This window comes from Ceratotherium simum, chromosome X (genome assembly GCF_057802395.1).
Source record: "Ceratotherium simum simum isolate JZ-2026a chromosome X, ASM5780239v1, whole genome shotgun sequence".
Lineage (NCBI taxonomy): Eukaryota > Metazoa > Chordata > Mammalia > Perissodactyla > Rhinocerotidae > Ceratotherium > Ceratotherium simum.
In genome coordinates, this window is record NC_141940.1 from 39,393,631 (window position 1) to 39,406,534 (window position 12,904).

The window sequence follows — 12,904 nt, forward strand, 5'->3', positions numbered from 1 at the left end:
TACATTAGTCATGAAAGCTAGGCCCGCGTTTTAGACTTCTTTGTTAATCCTCAACAGCACACTAGCACTCTTTTTTTAAAGTATTGTTCTTTTTCTTTTTAGTTTCATATGTGTGTGTGTGTGTGTTTTGTAAAAATTTACGAGAAAATAAATAAAAGAATCATTGTAAACAAAATTCCAATGGGAAGGAACAGCATAAAAAGTGAAAGGTCACCTCCCACCTCATCATTCCCAGAAATAAGCCCATTAAACAGACTGCAGCCTGGCACCCTTTATAGGCTGCATATTGGGTGTTGGGGAAGGTTGAGTGGTGAGTGATGCCCACAGAGAATTGCATCTCCCTGGGAAGAACATCATTTCCTTCTTTGCAAGAGTCCTAGAACTTCCTGGGCCTGATTGACGCTGGAAATTTTACTCCAAAGGCCCCACACAGCTGGTGGCCACTTGCATCTCCAGTACATGACTCTAGCCACTGCATAAAGCATCTGTCCTGTTTTCAGCCTTTTAAAAAGTAAATCTTGAAGGTGAATATTAAAGGGCATATTTAATGGGCTTTTCTCAGAGTTTTTCATAGATCTGTAGGAAATTGCGGACAGTCAGTAAAGGGGCCGAGAGGTAGAGATGGGAAGCATTTATGAAAATAGGCTTTCTACCTCATAACAGTTGTATTCTCTGAGAGGTAATGCACATTACTAATGGTTTCCATTTTTCTGCCAAGAAAATTCAGTCCCTACTGGGATTTGTTCTAAATGATAGACTAGCCCGCCTGCGTTGCACCCACTGAGGTTAATTCTCTGTCTCGGTCAGCTTTAAAATGTCAGCCTGAACTCTCAGGCTTAATTGTCACAGACACTTTATAACCAGGGCATTCAAACTCCTCAGGCTGCTGCCGCTTGTTATCATAAGTGATACTTAATGGATATTCTCAGGCTCCTTGGATTGTACACATTCAATGCTGTACAGATGGTGGGGGTAAAGGAAAAGAGAGAAAGATAGGAAGGGAGTAAATAAACAATGTGTGTGTGTTCCCTGTGAGCGTCTGTTTCCAGTTGCAGTGATGAGGTCCTGGGATCTGCCAACAAAGATGAGCTCTGACAGGTTGGTCAGCCCGAGAGTTTCTGGGTTCTCCTCTCTCTGGACCCCTCAGACAGTGTTCTTTAGGCACAGCCATTTCTGGATTTCACTGCGAGCGCGTGGTTGGCCATTTGGATGTGAGTTATAAAATGTCACGATGCTCTGCAGTGTTCTGTTCTTTCACTATTTTGACAATCTGATGGATGGCCTGGCATTAACTAGGAAGTAGACAATATTATCCAGCCTGAATAACTAATCTCCTAAGAAGTACAAAGTTGAAGGATCTTGGTGCACATGAATCTTATTAAATGTGCTTATAAAATATGTTCTGTCCAAATAAGCTTAGCAGCCCCTAAAATAGCCTTTTCTGATCTGTGTCTGGAACTTTGGCATGCTTCACAGATCTCTAAGCCAAAATTATTTAGTGAAGTGATGACAGTGTTCTTTGTGTATGGGAAAATGGGAGGTGTTGATGTTAAGTCCTCTATTGACTAATTTCACTTCTTCTGCCCATCTTAGGGGCGACCAGGACCAATTGGAATTCAAGGCCCAACAGGTCCTCAAGGATTTGCTGGCCCTAGTGGTTTATCAGGGTTGAAAGGAGAAAGGGGCTCCCCAGGCCCTCTGGGACCATATGGACCAAAAGGAGATAAGGTAAGAGCATCAAAGCTTGATTTTCCTTTGACTCATGGGCCACAAGTATGAAGGTGAAAGGTTCTAAATCTCAGTTCTGCTCATTTATGGAAATAATACTAATCCCGAATATCTTGGTGCTAGGCTACATAGTTTGGTAAGAGAAAGGCTGGGTAATGTACTGCTAACAGATCAGCTCATTTCTGGAGAGACTCCCATGGCAAGCAAGCCATAATGTGCATGTATTAGCTACTTGCTGGACAAGTGGGCTCACTGTGGTGGGAAGTCATGTGGGTTTGAGCTGGGCATGGGTCAGAAGTCCAATCAGCTGAGAAGGAGAGGTCAGGAATCTAAGCAAGGAGACTGGGAAACAAGGAGTCAGAATACTTGGAAGCAATCTGGGCCATAAATATAGGGAAAGAGATGCAAGAACGGAGATTGATCATGTCATGGTGCTGGCTGGCTGAGTTTAGTAGCTCAGTTTATGTTCTCTGCCAATTTTAATCACCTCCCACTCACCCCATTGGTGAGGAAGGGATTCCCACCCTCAGGGTCTGGGGATGGCTGAAGACATGACCCCTGACACTGGACAGAAGAGATCAACAACAGGTTTATTAGTCACATACACTCACAGCAAAGGGGAGGAGGACACCACATACCATGCAGGGCCACGGGGGGTTGCACTCTGGAACAGAATGAACCAGAAGGGGCTATGGGAGGCAGACTTTATAGCGTCAAGAGGGTGAGGTGCCCCTAGATTCCTGAGGGAGGATGTGATTGGCTTGTCTGAATAATTCAGTGGGCCAGCAGGGAACTGAAACCCACTACTCAAGGATAAGCAGAAACTGCACCTGGTCTGTTTGATAAAGAGGGTCATTTGCCTAGGAGACCTTAGCTATGGGAGCAGAATGGAGAGGGAGACTTGTGGTCAGGCCATTTGAGGCCCTCCTAATTTTCCCAGATGTCAAGGTAGCATATAATATTGAGCCTTAATTTTAGGTCTTACACCACGTTGCCTAAGATAATAACTGGTCTCAGAACACAGACATGTCCAAGACCTTAGGTCGAGCAAGGGATCACTTGGAACTGGAGTAGGGAGCAAGGCGATACAATGTGGAGAGGGAGGAACAAAACACTTCTTAACAACTTAGGTCATGAATTACACGAAGAAACTCACTGAATCTAATGGAGATCAATTAGATTATCTCTTACATTCATCTCCCTGATCTTTTCTTAGGGTCCCATGGGAGTTCCTGGCTTTCTTGGCATCAATGGGATTCCGGTGAGTGTGTCCACAGAGGCATTTTTTAATATCACCTCTAGGTTCTGCCTCATAGCTCAAGCACTTTGGCCTTAGCAACATCCTGTCTCATGCAAGCATGCTCAGGATCAAGTGTTGAGACATGCATCATAAGGTTTGAAGGGCAGTGGTCACACACAGTTTCCCTGGGATTCAGTTACAGGCAGCACTAAATCAGATGGTTGTGGGGTGCAGGGACACGTGCAGTCATAAGAAACCATCAATATCTTAGCCAAAATGATTTAGGTCTTGTGGGTTGAAGGGAGCTTTAACTGGGGATGAAGGACTGGTTCTGAAGTGTGGAGACAGTGCCACATTAGAGCACATACATACTCATGATAAGAAAATTAAGAAGGTACATGAAATTAGATAGAAAAATACTTAGTGATGTCTTGATACATTTCGTTCCAGTAATTTGTTCTCTTCAGCCTTATCTCATTTCAGAATGAATTTCCCTTTAGTTTTTACAAAGTGACTACTCCGAAGATCACTTTGGAGGCAGCCTCTTCCATTCATGCTGAGGAGCTGGCTTTGCTGGAGATGAGTGGGGAGTCTGGAGCTTACAGACATCTCCTTTTCCCATTCCATCCAGCCCAATCCCTTAGTTTCTCCGTTTTCGCTCTGTATCTCTACTTATCCCACCACTGGAAATTCCATGGTAATGTTTTGCCAGCATTTAAAATACAGTATTTGGAACTTGCTGCTGTCACTTTTTAGTTATGTCTTTTGGCACTTCTCCATATTTTAATCTTTAGCCTTGGCTGTGTTTGTCTAGAACGGTGGTTTTTCTAGCTTGTTTAAGAGAAGAACCAAATCTTGTGTGGAAGCTCAGCATATAGAACAGGAAAAAGTGGAGCTTCTCCATTTGAGGGAGATCCTAGAGCCTACTTTTATCCTTGCAACAACCTGTAAGGGGTTCTTTTGAACCATATCAAAGCACAGTTTGGTAAACCCTAGACTTAACAGTTTCTTGTGTTACACTACATAATCTTCTAGTATCAAGGGAAGGGGGTTCGAATCTCTTTGTGCCCATCTATAGATATTTGTTGAGCACCCACTAAGTGCTAGCACTCTACTATGGGAGTACAGAAAAAGCATATGGCTCTGTCCTCAACGATATTATCATCTGATCCATTTTCTCCCCAGATCTAGTAAACATTTGTGGACTTGGAGAATAGAAGGCTCACTTACCTTGTATTTGTTACATGTATCAATAAATTGACCATCAGATTTCTGCATTTTATTCAACTGCAGAGTCTACAAAATGCCCAGAAATGGGCCAGTGGGGAAATAAGTGGATGCGGTTCACTGTCCTTTTGTGACATCCCCTGGCATTTTCTCATGGCTGTGTTCCCATGGCCACTTTATCCAGAGTCTCCACTTAGAGTGTATATCTTTTGAGAGCCAGTGGGTGAGGGAAACTAGCAAACTTGAGTCTTCCCCTTCCATTCATCCTGTGGAGTTGGCTTCACTGAAGATGAGTGGGGGATTTGGAGCCTGCAGAGCTACTCTGCCCTTCCTCCTGTAGTCTCTTTTTAATGGGGGCTGGAAGGAAGTGAATCCTGTGATGCAGAGGCTGATTCCAATTCTGAGCTGGAACTTGCCCCAGAGTCCAGATGGACACTTCTGCCTCCAACTTGTAGCCAAGAGAGTCTTAGGGCTTGCAGGAATTGATCATTTCATTGCTTGGGAGAATGAGTTGCAGGTGCCCAGATTCCTCCAAACGAGCATGCTGCTCCCAGTAGAAGTCCCCCACTCCCTTGGCCTCTCCCTTGGCCCTTCCCTTGACCAAAGATTGTGTATGTTTTCTTTTGACTTTCAATTGCTTTAGCTTCAGGCTCCAAGCCTCACTTGCTCCATGAAATTATTCTCCCTTGTTCCTTCCCTCTCTCCCAGCTATTCAAGATGTATTTATTGAGCACCTTCTGCTCACTGGTTACCTCTCCCTTCCATCTCTAACCTCCCAGGAGTCCTTGGTGTCTGTCCCACAGACTCTAGTTCCTTATTACATATGGCCCATGGTATTGATTATCTTGTGTGATAGTCTTATCTAGCTCCTTGAAAGCATAGAGTATGTCTTCTGCTCCTCTCAGAGGCCTCAGAGACCCCAGGGTTGAATTCAGCATATAGTAGGAACTCTAAAAATATTTGGGGAACTAACTCCAACCTCTAGCACCTATAAAAGCAACAGTTCTTGAGAGCCAGCCCCATGGTGTAGCGGTTAAGTTCAGCGTGCTCTGCTTTGGTGGTTCACGGGTTCGGATCCTGGGTGTGGACCTACACCACTCATCAGCCATGCTGTGGCAGCAACCCACATACAAAATAGGGGAAGATTGGCACAGGTGTTAGCTCAGGGCTAATCTTCCTCAAGCAAAAAAAGAGGAAGATTGCCAACGGATGTTAGCTCAGAGCAAATGTTCCTCAGTAAAAAAAAAAAAAAAAAAGCAACAGTTCTCAGACTGGCAGGACTCCCTCACACAGAGGAAATCACAGACTCAGTCAGACTAATTATTTTGCTCAACTTTCAGCAGCACTTATTAATCAATTTGGCTGAAACCAACAGCTTCCCCAATAGATCTTACTAAACTGGATCACTGCACAAATCTGGTTCCCCTCTTAATATTGGCTGATTGCTAACATGTGTCACTGGTTTTGGTCCCAAATCTCCATTTTTGGTGTCATGTAGACAGTATCAACATGAATGAGCGAGTAGTCATTTCATGCTCATCCAAGTCTGTGCACTAAGGGGCACAGCAACCAGTTGAGAGAGTGAACAAACAAGCATTCATCGGGATATTCAACACTAGAACAACGTAGACTGAGGGTTGTAGGGCTGTGGCTTTTAATGATATCACAGCTGTGAGTTGGGGCTGTTGGCACCTGCAAGAAATGTATGTTTATCAAATATTTTCAGCTCAAATCAGTTGGGAGCAGAAGTTTTCAAGTTGTCCTTTGCAATTTATGTTTAGCTTTTCCCATGGAGTCTATCTCAAACATTCCCCTGCCTAGAGACTCGTAAATGAACACACTAGATTTATATCTTCAAAGGGAATATGTACCACTCACCAAATGGAAACTTTTTCTTTGAAATCTGGTTCTGAGGAACATATTGCTTTTCTGGAATACAGCAGATCCTCCTATTCTGTGTGTTCAGTCCCTTGTGGTTATATAGAACCATGGTTTCCTCCCTCAAAGAGCTGCGTTCTCCTGGAGAGCTGGCACACACATATGTAAAATAATTAGCTATAACCAGAAAGGGCAGTGTGCCAGAAATACTGTGGTACTGAGAGTTGAGAGGAGAGAGAGCTCAGCCTGATGGCTTATCCTTGCTGAGTTGCCTGGGAGAAGAAGACTTACCATTTATTGAGCTCCTACATAGGAAACCTAGTCTCATTTAATTTTCACCATGAAATCTTAATTTTGTTTTAAGATTAACAACAACCCCATGAGATTGTATTATTCATCTCCATTTAACAGATGAGAAAACTGAGACTCAAGCTGGGGAGTGGCAAATCTGGGATTGGAGCATAAGTCTGAATGACTCAGAACATGCTTTATCCACCACTACGTGGTGTCTACTAGACAGGAGAGGGCTGACAGGTCTAAGTCAGAGGTCAGAGGTTAATTCCTCAGAATTCAGCTAAGGTAGGAAAGAGTGAATAAGTACCCCTGGAATCCTGCAGGTAGGAGGTATCAGAAATTCAAGGAAGAAAACTACAGAAGGATTGAGGCCCAAGTTAAAAATGTGGATACCAAGAGGTAAGAATCCACGCAAAGGTTTTAGTGTCAAACAGAACTAAGGTCCCAGGAGTAAGGAAGATCCCTAGTACTGAGCCAACCAGTTATTTCGCCTTAACTCATCCCTGTTACCCAGCTGAGACATAACCTCTAGCAAGTTTGGCTGGGCCATTTTAAAGTGGTTATCAGAATCCCAGGAAGAAATAGACACTACACCTGAAGGAGTTAACTGAATACAGTTGAGTGAAGGGTATATTTAAAGGGTATATGTAAAAAGATTTATAGGATTAAGGGAAACAACAATGGCTGGTGAAGCAATTAACACAAAGCTGTTACCACCCCTTGGCCCAAAAGAGAAAGAAGGAATGGTGATACTGGAACCCTGTAAGACCTGGGGCCATGGAATAGTGGTTGCCCAACAGGAGCTAAGACTGTTGAGAAATGTGACCATTGCCAGAAATATAGCCAGGGGGAGGGCATGGGGAAAGTAAATAACCTGTGCTCTTTCTCCTCCTGCTCTCTGATCTTCTGCCTGTGTCTCCCCATGGCTGAATACAACTGAGAGACAAAGGGAAAGGGAGCCTAGGCAGTACAATCCATAGAGATCAGCCTTCCAAGGCACAGATCTGGGGAAGGTACAGTGTAGATCTTCAGGGAAAACAAGAATAGCCATCTCATTTGGTAATAAAATGTTGATGACTCTAGTAAGCTGTCTCAGCTTCCCCAGTGCAACTAAAAATCAACATCTGTGTCTGGAGAGGCACAGATTGCAGCAACTTTATTGCAAAGATAAGTTTATTGACCAGTCCTCTGGACTTAGCATTCCGTGAGTCCAGCAGTCTAGACTCACTTTTGTATTAACACACTGTCTATCTCCTACAACTATAATAACAATGAAAATGAAACAGATTTCTATGGAGCATTTCCTCAATAAGAATTTGACCAAAGGTTGTTTCCTCTAATAATTTGAAAAGTTGATTTTTTAACGCATGGCATGTTTCCCTCAAATCATTATATATATATATATATATATATATATATATATATATATATATATATATATATATATACTTGGCTCTAAAAAGTGGCAGAGAGTCTACCTTTTATTGACCTATTTAGATTTCTGGTCTTTCAGGTCATCTCTTTGCTCCATAGCTTGACATGTGATAATGACAAATTAGGATTGAAGGTGTGGTTCTTCCAGGACTTGCTTATTTTTGGCCAAGCAGCCTTCAGGAGAGGTGATGCTGTGGAAACTGCTTTTGCTTTGTTGACCAAAATCCAGCATCATTTCCCATGCAGAGCTTCCAATACAGAAAGCCGTGCCAGGTTGCCAGGTTCCAGTCTATTCTGAGAAATCCCGAGGCCTGGCATGATTCCCCGTTGGTAGCAGTTCAGCTGCCAGACAGCTAAGCCCCATCTTAGTACCTCTTTTGTACCCAGGGAAGGTGAAGTTGCAGCACCTTGTGTATCCCATCTCTTCATGTTTGTTTCCCTTTGGTTTCAATTTGGATCCTATTAAAGCATCGATACTTTTAGGAGGGTAACATTGAGCTGTCATCAGCCACATGCACCTGAGCAGAAAGGAAAGCTATGAGAGCATAGGTGATGGGGCTAAGGGAGTGGACAAGGAGCCAGAGTTTGGCAGCATACTTGGCTTCTCTCACTGTGGAGCTTGTCAGAGTAGCTGAGAGTCCTGTGGCTGACTTGATACCTTCTTTTCTCTTTGAACAGGGCCACCCTGGACAGCCGGGGCCCAGAGGCCCACCTGGCCTGGATGGCTGTAATGGAACTCAAGGAGCTGTTGGATTTCCAGGCCCTGATGGCTACCCTGGGCTTCTCGGACCACCCGTACGCTGCCAGATCTTTGTACATTATTTCAAATGGCTTTGCTTGCCTCCAAGTGTGCCTTTTTTCTGCTTTTCTGGGGATCTCATTAAGAGTCTGTGGGGCCACCACTGCAACCTCTTGTGCAGTGCAGGAGTCTATGCTGGCAGCACCACAACATTAAAAGTCTAGAGAAGAATACCAGTTGCAGAGGGGTGTACACATGCTACACTACTTAGGGTTTATTTTTCTAATGATGCTTTTAGAGTTGGAAAGATTGTTAAAAGACTGTAGTAAATGTCAGAGCAAAGTACATGTTGGGGCTCTTTGACATGTTCCCACATCAGACAATATTGGGAAATGCAGTATTTGGAAGGCTTATGTGGGATCATGGAAGTACTAACAATGACTCAAAGGACTTGGCAAGTGTGGTCTATACCGGTGATTCTTAACCAGGAGTGATTTTGTGCCCCCCCCCGGGGACATTTGACACTTATTATTGACGTTTTTGGTCATCACAACTATACTGTTGTCACAGGACAGCCACCCCCCCATCCCAACCATCAAGGAACAATCTGTTCCAGACTGTCCCAAAGTGAGAAATAATTGAGAAATCCTACTCTACACTGACATACTTTGCCCCCTTCCCCACACCCTCCACATCATAACCCTTGGTTCTTGGATTGATAAGGCATTTATTGGATCCCGGTGTTACCACTTTTGTTTAATTCCATTCATCCAGATAGGGCTCAAATATTTGGATCTAAAGGATCTCTGATACCATGCTCTTGCAAGGCTGCTTTTACAAGTTGCTGGAAAGAGAAAAATAACACATTTCAAGCTCATTCTCAACCTCACTTGAAATAATCTAAACTAATAAGGGTACTGATATGTTACATTTAGCTGGAAATCACACTACCTATTAGACAGATTCCATAGCTACATGAATTTATTGGCATTTACTAGAAGAGCAGCACCATTGCCTTCAGTGACCAAATTGTGGGTGTGTATATATGTGTGAGAAAGTGAGACAGACAAAGCACAAGCCCCAGATTGGCATAAAGGACCTTGACATCTAAGGACCAAACCAATATGCAGCAAGGAGTAGGGGGAGAAAAATCCATTACCAACATAGTATGAGCTGTTTGAGTCACAAAGGACTCCAAACACTGCCATGGCAACGGGAGAGGAGAACAAATCACATCTGTGTTAAGAGGATGGAAATCCAGAGAAGCGAGGAAATGCTTCCCCCAAGAAAGGGAAAATAAATCTTGAGGTTATAAACATCTCCTGACAGCCAAAGGACAAGGGTAAAACCTAATCCTGTCCCTAAACCTCCCTTTAAGCCTAAATGGGAACTTGGGCATGTATTTTACTAAGCTGAACCTTACTAACCCTGCTGAATCCTGAGTGGATTTTCTTTGAAGCTTCTTTGATAAAAGTAGTGGCCACAAGTATAAGGGGAAACAGGAAGTGTTAGGACAGGAACTAGTTTGTATTTCTGGGACCACATTGTTCTTTTATTATACCTGTGATCCTTGAGCTCAAGGAATCCATCAGTCAATCAAAGCTTCAGTCCCCAAAGCTTAGTCCTACCCCCAATACTGATCCTGATTTCCCTTTAGGTATAGGGACACTGATTTTCCCCAGGAGGACACCATCTAGCAGACATTAGTCAGTATCTGCCGCTGAGACAGTAAAAAGTCTGGTTAATAGACGGGTTGGGCATACTTTGAATTGTTTTCCATGTTAACAGTGAGACACACTAGCCTCTTAGACAGGTGTTGAAGCTGAAGCTGAAGTTGTATGGTAGAAGCACAAGATGGAGATGGCTTTGTAGATATCTCTTATTCCAGGGGTCAGCAAACTGGCCCATGAGACCCTTGACCTGTGGCTTATTTTTACATTTTCAAAAGATTGTGAAGAAAAAGAGAAGAATAATATGGGACAGAGTCCATGTATGGCCCACAAAGCCTAAATTATTTACTATCTGGCTCTTTAGAGAAAAAGTTCACTGACCTCTGTCCTAGACCAAGGCCCTGTCGGTGACTTATACCCCATGAGAGGTGGAGCAGGTGAGCTATAGGCTTATGAATGACATGTATATTATAGGTGGATGTTCAGATCGGTGCTCTGAATAGATTCAAAGTCTCCAACTTTCTAATCCCTTTACAGACTTCTAATTTTGGGGTTGGGGGAGCGGGCATACAGCTTTGAGACATAGCACCTGTTTGGGGAATGTACTTTGCCCCTCAGCACAGCCAATTCCGCCATAGAATAAGCCACATAATTTCAGGCTCTCGCTGTTCCATCTTCTATCTGATCAGATCATACTATTAACAAAACTGTGTATGTGTGCATTTCCTCACAAGTTTTTCTTATTTTACTCAGGGGCTTCCTGGTCAGAAAGGCTCCAAAGGTGAACCTGTCCTTGCCCAAGGTAGTTTCAAAGGAATGGAGGTAAGAGCATCTAAGGCAGACAACTGAGTTCCCCAGGATTGGGCCCCACCTCCAATAAAAACATTTCCAGAACTAGCATCTGTGTCTCTATTTAAGGAGCAGACCAAGCTGGATTTAAAAAGGATCTGGAGCTTTTTGTGGTGGAAACATTGACAGAAATGATTGCAACCATACTGTCAAGGAGATTTGCTTTGTAGGATCTAGACCAAAAATAGGAAACAGATCAGCAAACAAACAGTTTGTGTGGGTATCACTTTCTTTGACAAGCCGAGACATTTCCTGGAGGCAGATACTTTTTGTCTGCTCCAGAATCTTTGATGTCTGCATACCTTGGCTTGAAGCCATGTATGTCTCTGCCCATCTCAGCATGGCCACCAGGCCAGGATCCTGGCCCCACCCTTTTCTGTACCTTCACACCAGCCCAGCACCCTAGCTGGGCCCCTGGCTGTCTGTAAAAGTTGCTCATCAACACTGCAGCTGGCTGGAAACTTTGGTTTCTTCCTAGAACTGACAAGAACCTTCTGTATTCTTGTGACTGTACTCTTGGTGTATGCCGCCTGGTATCCTGTGGGCCCTCAGTAAACTCTGATGCCAAATGATTGACCTTATTACCTTGCAGAGTGGAAAGGGAGCCCATCATTTCCCTGGTAACAGATGGGAATCTATATGCCCAACATCTGATGGGAAGGTGCACCCGAGCTCACTCAGCTGAGGATGGCACCTTTCTGTCTTCCATCTATGCACAGAGCAAGGAACATTGGAAATCACTTTGGAAGGCAGTGATGGGGGTGGGTGGCTGAGAATTGGAGAAGGTACAGGGTTTGGGCTCTTGGCTATAGGTGCCTTAGCAGAAGATAGAATGTTAGACTCGGAAAGGACTTCATGATTGTCGGATTCATGTTGCTCATTTTACAGATAGAAAAACTGAGGTATACTGAGGCTATGTGACTTGCTCAGAGTCACATGGCCAGTTTGCCGAAGAGCTAAAACCCAGGCAGTGCCCTTTCCATGCTGCAGAGAGCTGATTTTTGACCGTAAGCCAAGTGGGGTAAGACTAGCAGGTGTCAAAATATGGCCATTGTCATAGCAAACATTGATTAAATGGTTTTGCCAAAAATCAAAGAGACCCCGGACCCAGAGGAACACAGCAATTTCCACAAGATGGTTATATTACAGATTCATACAGTGACTTAAGATGCTGCAAAGTAATTAAAACGTAATCAGAGACTGTATGCTCTGTTGATTCTCCCTTGAAATGTCTGATTTGCATTGTATACATATGGGCACAGATTCTCTGGGGATGAAGGCACACGGGAAGGTAGCTTTGCTTTTCCTCCAAAAAGAGCAGGAAAATCACCAGCCTGCAGAAGCAGTTTCTAATTGATAACTTCCTAGCAAAGGTGAAAATTAATTAATCCAAGTAAAATATGAAATCCTGTTTAACCAAGGCTATAATATTTGTCTTCTAGAGTCCAGATTTTTCTTAGGAAAAAAAAGTAAATGGTTGAATATGTTCAATTCATGCATTATTTAAAACACAAGACCTTGACAGAGGAGGCCCAAGCTTCAGTGATGCGTTTTTATGCCCAAGAATCTTAGGTCAGTTATCTCTGAAATGCCACAGGCTTAATTTATTAATCTCTTCAGTGTCCTGCCTTTGTCTGTTTCTCAGGGGGATCCTGGACTGCCCGGACTGGATGGAATCACTGTAAGTTATTTATGCATTGAGCTCTCAATGTTTAGTCAACAGTTACTGATGGTCTTTTTTCGTACTTCTATATGGTGTTCGAAGGTCTTTGTAGACCTTCTCAAGGAAAATCCATAGAGTTGAGGTAGAATGGGTCACACTATTGACATTTTCCAGATAAGAAA

The 12,904-nt window shown here is 43.5% G+C and overlaps 1 protein-coding gene across 3 annotated transcripts in view; it reads left to right on the forward strand.

Moving 5' to 3' along the window:
• COL4A6 (collagen type IV alpha 6 chain) overlaps positions 1–12,904 on the forward strand; it is a 273,049-nt gene that overhangs the window by 207,127 nt on the left and 53,018 nt on the right. For all 3 annotated transcript variants that reach the window (XM_087426525.1, XM_087426524.1, XM_087426526.1), the window contains 5 exons: positions 1,594–1,728; positions 2,945–2,989; positions 8,480–8,596; positions 10,964–11,032; positions 12,705–12,740. In XM_087426525.1, coding sequence (XP_087282651.1) covers positions 1,594–1,728; positions 2,945–2,989; positions 8,480–8,596; positions 10,964–11,032; positions 12,705–12,740 — 402 coding nt within the window. The remainder of the gene's footprint in view (positions 1–1,593; positions 1,729–2,944; positions 2,990–8,479; positions 8,597–10,963; positions 11,033–12,704; positions 12,741–12,904) is intronic.